The 7,675-nt window shown below is 45.4% G+C and overlaps 1 protein-coding gene across 1 annotated transcript in view; it reads left to right on the forward strand.

The window, feature by feature from the left end:
• Nucleotides 1-7,324, forward strand: part of SRL (sarcalumenin) — a 116,274-nt gene extending 108,950 nt beyond the window's left edge. Inside the window, 2 exon segments of the mRNA XM_030577879.1 lie at nt 1,309-1,542; nt 2,816-7,324. Of these exon segments, the coding sequence (XP_030433739.1) occupies nt 1,309-1,542; nt 2,816-3,627 (1,046 nt within the window). The 3' untranslated portion in view covers nt 3,628-7,324.
• The last annotated feature ends 351 nt before the right edge of the window (nt 7,325-7,675 follow it).

The raw sequence follows: 7,675 nt of genomic DNA on the forward strand, positions 1-7,675 counted from the left end.
CAGCTTGCCCATTGTTTCTGCTTAATGTGCTGTGCAAAGGGTACAAGCAGGCATTGTCACTCATACATTCACGTCTCAAGTCAATTCCAGCCAGAGCTTGGCTGGTAAACATTGTCCCCAGCTGCTCTTTGAACCTCTCTTTTTATTCATTTAACCCCCCAGGCTGTTAGGTGACAGTCAGGGAAGGCTTGAATCCTTGCAACCCTGCTCCTATAAGAGTCAGAGGAATTGGTGCAGAGAGAGACAGATGAGATTCCTCTTCCCCTCTTCACCTCCCAGGATCAAGCTGTGCATCTGCCTTCGCAGCATTCCCACTTCCTGCAGTCCAGAGGCTCAGGACTGAGATCTTCCAGCCCGATAGGGCATCGCACTGCAGGTCACCTTCCAGGCCAGCAGAGTAACAATCCTCTAACAAGGGGAACTTGCCCTTTTCTTCTATCCTTCCCCTCCATGCATGGAGCCAATTAATTTACTTTAACAACAGGCGTGACATTTCCCATCTCCTCTTCTCAGCTCCCACTCCTTTTTATCCTTGAACACAGCTGAGCGTAGCACTGCTGAACTAAAAACCGTTCTGAGCTCTGGGCATAGGGAGAATCAAGGAACTAGAAAGCAGAGCAGGAGTTGGTCCTTTATAGTGCTTTTCACATTCGTGATATCTCAGTGTAGATTAACCACTGCAGGAATAACTGCACTTGTGCATCCATTGCATAGCTACAACCTGGTCTACACTACAGTTAGGTCAACATAAGGCAGCCTATATCAACCTAACTCTGTAAGTATCTACACTAAAATGTAGCTGCCACCAGTGTAATCTGCCCACCACACTGACTTAATAACTCCACCTCTGCGAGAGGCATAGCCCATAGTTTGATGTAGTTAGGTCGATGCAGTGTCAGTGTAGACACTACGTCACTTACATCGACACTTGCTGCCTTTCAGATGCCGTACCACAATGCCCCACACTGACAGTCCTGGTGAGGACATGCTCCGCTGACACAAGGAGTGTCGTGTGGACATGCAAAGCAATTTAATTACTGTGGTGGCTGTACATCGAACTAACTTAGGTTGACTTAATTTTGTAGTGTAGATTTGCCTTACCTTTCCTCAAGACATTCTACAAGGCATAAGGTACATGATATTACAAGATGCTCTCTGACCATACCTGTTGCTTTGGATCACCCTCTGTATATTCAAGAGTTAGGAGTATCCTCTGCAGACAGTCTCAGACACAGAGTCTGACTCATTTCCAGCAGGACAGCTTAGACTTTACGGCTGACCTGCTCTGCTTCTCTTGTTACTGGACAGGGGCTGAACCCACCACCTCTGAGTTCACGGTCATCATGCACGGCCCAAAGCTGAAGACCATCGAGGGCATCGTGATGGCTGCTGACAGCGCACGCTCCTTTTCGCCCCTCGAAAAGTTTGGGCAGAACTTCCTGGAGAAGCTGATCGGGATAGAGGTGCCTCATAAGCTTTTAGAGCGGGTCACCTTTGTAGACACACCGGGCATCATTGAAAACCGCAAGCAACAGGAACGAGGTAGTAACCTGCTTTGTTCATTGTAAGAGAGACCAGAAAAGAAGGAGCATTATAAATGTGAGATAATAACAGTCCCTTGCTCTTCTACAATGCTGTTCATCAGTAGATCTCAAAGCACTGTAGCATTTTCCCTGTTTTACAGATGGGAAAAAAAGTGACAGTGGCTGATCCAGGAAGAGAACCAAGATCTCCAGAGGCCCAGTTGAGTGCTGTATTCATTAGGTCACACACAACAAAGGGCCAGTGAGGAGGTGTTGCAGGGTGTTTATTTTTATATTGCAGAAGCACCAAAATTTTGCCTGCCTGTGTTTGTAATGGCCACCTGGCAGGGGCCTCAGAGACACACACAATACTCATAAAATAGAGCAGATGCAGCACACTTCCTCTTTCATATGGAGGGACAGTGTTCAGAAACTTAAGCAAGATGGGGATGTTTGTGGCCTTTGGGCTGTATTTAGCCTATGGGCTGCACTTTGCCCATCATTTTCTTTCATGTTTCTATCATGTTCTTTGATGCAGGCCCCTGCCAAAGTCTCTGTGGTAGAGCAGGACACGATGGAATGCTAGAACACCAGCACTTCCAGTATAACATATCTCACAACTGGGATAGCACTGCTGGGGTTTGTCAACCCATATACTAGATACATTAGGCAGCACTGGAGTGGCCAAACCATGGCCTTAGAAAACAATCAGAGCACAGATAATCAACAACAGGCTACAGAGAAAAGGAAAGTTTGGAAGTGACTTGGAAGGAATTTAATTCCAGAAGAAGCAAAACACACCCCCAACCACTAGGAGGTAGCAGAGTGTATGTCAGAGTGGGCCTAGAGGCAGAAGGCAGTACCACCATATTAATAAAATGTTTGAATTGTCTATTGAAATCTGTTATTTACCTATATGCTCATCAGTGCGTTAATTACACAGCATCCCCACCTCAGTTCTCCCAATATCTACCTTAAATCCAGAAGGAAATCTAGCCCAATGGCAAAACTCCCACTGACTTTACTGGGGCCAGGATTTTATCAGAGAACGCCAGCTAAGGCACTAGTGCCAACTGAATATAGACTGATCGTGGATACTAGTGCCAAGGTGTTCTGTGATGGCTTTAGTAGCTGAGAAATGAGATTTCCCACTGCATGAGGTCTAAGTCTGAAGGGGTCTGAGACATAGTGGGCTTGTATCATATCTATGCCGATGACTGAATGGATTGGTCCTGTGTTAGATGTGGGGAGCGGGACATTTCTGTTTGATTTTTCTCTCTCCTCTCCCAAAGGTTACCCATTCAATGACGTGTGCCAGTGGTTCATCGACAGAGCTGACCTCATCTTTGTTGTCTTTGACCCTACAAAGCTGGATGTGGGGCTGGAGCTGGAGATGCTGTTTCGCCAGCTGAAGGGCCGAGAGTCTCAAATAAGAATAATTTTGAACAAAGCGGACAGTCTCGCCACCCAGGAGCTTATGAGAGTCTATGGTGCCTTGTTCTGGAGCTTGGCTCCTCTGATCAATGTCACTGAACCTCCCAGGGTCTATGTCAGTTCCTTCTGGCCCCCAGAGTATCACCCTGAAACCCACAAGGATCTGTTCCTTAAAGAAGAGATCTCACTCCTGGAAGACCTTAACCAGGTGATTGAAAACAGGCTGGAGAATAAGATTGCCTTCATCCGCCAACATGCCATCCGGGTTCGCATCCACGCCCTCCTGGTCGACCGCTATCTGCAAACCTACAAGGACAAAATGACCTTCTTCAGTGATGGGGAGCTGGTATTCAAGGACATTGTGGAAGACCCTGACAAGTTCTACATCTTCAAGTCCATCCTGGCAAAGACCAATGTCAGCAAGTTTGATCTCCCCAACCGTGAGGCTTATAAGGACTTCTTTGGCATCAATCCCATCAGCAGCTTCAAGCTGCTAGCTCAGCAGTGCTCCTACATGGGAGGATGTTACCTGGAGAAGATCGAAAGGGCCATTACTCATGAGCTTCCTGATCTCTTGGGGAGTATTGGCTTGGGGAAGAAGCCTAGTATTCTCTCCTGTGACACAACTGGCTGTGGTGAAACCCCAAGGAACCGCTATAGGAAACCATAACATGCTATGTACTAACATAACCATTCATGTGTTCCTATTGGTGAATGAGCTTATGTCTTATCTGTCCAAGAAGCCATGGTTTATTAACCCTTTGAGTGACACACTGGCAAGAGCTACTGTCCAAGGAGGACTTCAAGTCATTGACATTAATGGCAGGGGAAGCGGGGTGGGCATAGAAAAGAGAATAAAGAACTGTGAATTCCTGACATTTTATCTTTGTTATTTGAAATAGAAAGCAATGTTTAAGCTGTAAGTAAAAGCAACAAATGGTGACCTAAAGCTTTAGCTGCTTTTTCATTGGTACTGAAGTTCATGAGTGTGGAACAAGAAGTTCAACCTTTGCATACACTAAGCAGGCAGGGAGTAGGAAATGCAGACTCTGGAATGATAACCTGGAGGAAGGCTCCAACGCCTTGACCTGGAGAACTGGAGAGGGTCACCCCTGGGGAGAGAGAGATCCAGCAGAGTAAATGTCAGCTTTTGGTGGCTGTATATAGGCATGAGGACCACAGAAATGCCTATAAATAAATAATAATCTGTTTTTTTCTTTTCAAGACTTGTAGGCCATCAGGTTCAGTTCTTTGTGAGCTCAATTTGGATGACAGTTGAGCTGTAACTCAGAATCTTTAGCATTCACCCAGGTATTAGCCCTCTCCTATCCCCAGGGGTAGGGAAAGAAAGACCCCATGTCTGTGTTTAGACTGGATTCAGTCCAATCTCTGAGAACATTTGGCATTGTTAGCACCAAATGCATGTCCCAGGTGGGATTTGGAAGTCTGGCTCATAAGGAGAAATGGACTGGAGCTGAAAGAGCAAAGGCACTTAAGTTACATTTGAGAGACAGTGGCAGTAATTCAAGAAAGTTCAGAAGAAAGCGTTTGAAAGCATCAGTTTGTCCCTGTGCCTCAGAAGAGACCGCGAGCTTAGTGTATGCATTTGCTGTTAGCGTCACGCAGTTGTCGGCAAGTCAAGCACAAACCTTGGTAGGGCTCAGAGGGTTAATTGATTTGCATTTTGACCTTGTGTTTGCCAGTGTTGCATGTTTTCTCTGAGTCAGATCCCTGCGTTGTTGTGCAGTTTGGAGGAAGACAGGAACAACCTCCATTTCACAGCTGTTGCCTGTTTTCTCTTCCAATCTTTTTGCTGTAGGTTAGGAAATCGAAGGTGTCTGGGCCCTATCTTATTTGGGCTGAGCCAAGCAGTCATATTTATTTGTTGGCGTTGCCATGTTGTTCACCTGCCCCAACACACCAACACCCAAAATTGTGAGTTGCAGGAAATGATGCCATTGGAACCAGTGCCAGCCTCTCTGTGGACATAGTTCATTGTAGATGGCAACTAAAGAACAGTGAAAGTATGGGAGCCCTCTTCACTAAGCAGGCATTGTTTGGTTGCAATAACCCAGTGTGGCTGGTGGTTGAGCTAAGCATTAACTGAAGAAGAAGGTGGATGTTGCCCTAAACAGTGAATGGTGTTTGAGACCTGCTAAATAGCCTTTCTTCATTTCTCCCTGTCAAATGGACCAGAGCTGAGGCTGGTCTTCAGAGAACCTTCTGAGTAGAAGTCCTCACTGTAACATGCCTGTGGGCCTTATCTGCCTGGGGTCAAGAATTTAATGAAATCTCAAGCAAAGCAAGACAAAGATAGAAAGACAAAAGGAAATAAGAAAGCCATATGTTGGCATTTTAAAGAAGAAATTTGAGCAGATGAGAAAGTGGAAGGTGCTGACCAGAGCCTGTTGGGAGCATGGCATTGGGTCTGAAAGGCAGCACATCTCTGATCCACATGTGTGAATAGAGATGGAGCTGTGGCTACAGGAGAATCAAACATATCTAGCACTGGTCTGGGATTCAGCTTCCTTGGTGCCAAAACCTTGAGTTTAAAATAAATGGTCTTTTAAAGCAATCCGGGTTAGTTCTAGTGGGCATTGTTTCATGGGTGCTTGACTTGGTCCAAATGTGTCACCCTGGAGGACACAGCCAATGGGTAATGAGTCCCCAAAGGCTGGGTGCCGAAGAAGAAACAAGTACATCAATGAGTACTGCAAGAGGGCAGGCTACATGCCGAGGGATTTTGTGCACAGCACTGAAAGGAACAGGGGCAGCTAATGAAGGCAAGAAGAGGCGTCAGAGAAACTGGCATCTGAAATAGCACAAAGAGAAGTGACATGCTGGTGAGTCAATACTGAGTGAGGTCTCAGACTGCCTTGGAGCTGCTTCTTCAATTCACTTCTGTTCTTCTCCTCCCTTTCTTTTATGTTACCCCATTCCTTCTCATCATCCTTCTTTGTCTTGGTCACCCACTCTTTCTCACTTCTCATTGCCCTCCATTAAGCTTACCTGCTGCTCCTGTCACTTGGCTTAGTTTGCATGGTGTTCGTAGGAGCAAATGGAAAAGAAACACTGTCAGAGCTGTGCTAATTTTGCCACTGCTTCTGCCATCACATTATGTTTTATTGTCACCATAAGCAAATGGCTGTTAAACTTTTCTAATTCTCTGTGCCTTATTCTTCCTGCTCGTTCTTTGCCTTTTTGTTTCTCTTCACTGTGCTGTCATCTTCTTTTTGTCTTTCTTCTGTTCATGTTCTCTTCCCCTTTTCTTCAGTCTTTCTCCTACCTTTTCTTTCCTCCATTTCTTGTCATCCTCTTTTCACTATACCCAGGTCATTCCTTCCTAGCTCTCTCTTGCTCACTAGCATCCTGCTGGTCATAAAGCTACTGCTCTCCTTTCGGGTGTTGGTGGAAGTGATGATTGTGGTATGGCTGGTGTTACCAATACGATACAGAACGAGGAACATTGGCAGCATTGAGGAGGATGGAGGATGTAAAGCATGGTTGTCTACAGGTACTGGGCCTGTTGGTTGACGTCCTGTTGGGTAAGCATTCATTGACAATGAAGATCTCTGCATATACTCAAGAAAATCTGTAATCAGATGAGTTCACCTTTTGAAATGTGACTGACAAAAGCATAGTACTGGCTCAGAAGCTCAGCACAGAGGCTCATGCATTGATCATAACCACCTTCCCATCTGAAAATTTACACTAGGATTCTCTTCTTAAAAGCACTCCTGGCACTCCAAGTTTAACCTCCCTGTGGCCTGATATCAGGTGACCCTTAAGAAACAGTGGACCTAAGAAGTGCATTTGTTCGTTAATTGCACATTAAGCTGGGTCCACTCTTAGCTCTGGTTGGCTACCACAGCCCTTGTTGGGAATCTGACACATTTCTGATGGCCTTTCTTCCCAAGCCCCTTAACACTTGAAATGACTTGCATGGCCACAGCAAATGATTGTTAGTCTAAAAAGAACTGTAGTTCAAAGCCCATCTCATCTGTCACAGTCTGATGACATAGCAGGCTCCTACCATCAATCTGACTGTCTCTGTTTTATGAAACAAAATGAACTTGATTAGAAACAAAATATAAAGTGTGACATGAGCGATGTGTCTCTGAGTTACAGGAAATACATCGGGAATGAAAACAGGGAGCCTGAAGATTTTTTAATTTTGCTAAAAAACCCAACATCCCTAAAGCCACTTTTGTGTGCTTCTTTTTTAACAGGAATCTGGACAGACAGCATATAAGGAATTACATGCTGTAATATATTCCAAATTAGATGTTCATGATAATGTGCATTTGGATAAAATTGTTGGTCCTGTACATTAACCCATCTAATAAAATCAGTATTTTTCAAACACATTCCACAGCTACATTTGCTTTGTTTGCCTGTCCACAGAGATGCTGAAACCATGGGCTTGCTTCTATTGAAGTCAATGGGAGTTTAGCAATTGGCTTCAAAGGGAGCAGGATTGGGCCCCATGCAGGAAAACAGTGCTTATACAAAACCCGGGGAAGGAAGAAGAAAATCCCAGATTGTGCCCCTGAGTTCGAAAGGGAAGTGAAACGTTGCCCTCAGATGCACACACACGTGGCTCTGGTTGATGTCCATGCTGCTAGCAGAAAACACAGAGCGGCGCCCAAGCTGGACAGGGAGATGATGGTGGAATAGGAAGCATCACAATGCCCAGCTTTCAGCCTTTCCCATACCAT

Source organism: Gopherus evgoodei, chromosome 10, assembly GCF_007399415.2.
Source record: "Gopherus evgoodei ecotype Sinaloan lineage chromosome 10, rGopEvg1_v1.p, whole genome shotgun sequence".
In the NCBI taxonomy this organism is placed as follows: Eukaryota; Metazoa; Chordata; order Testudines; family Testudinidae; genus Gopherus; species Gopherus evgoodei.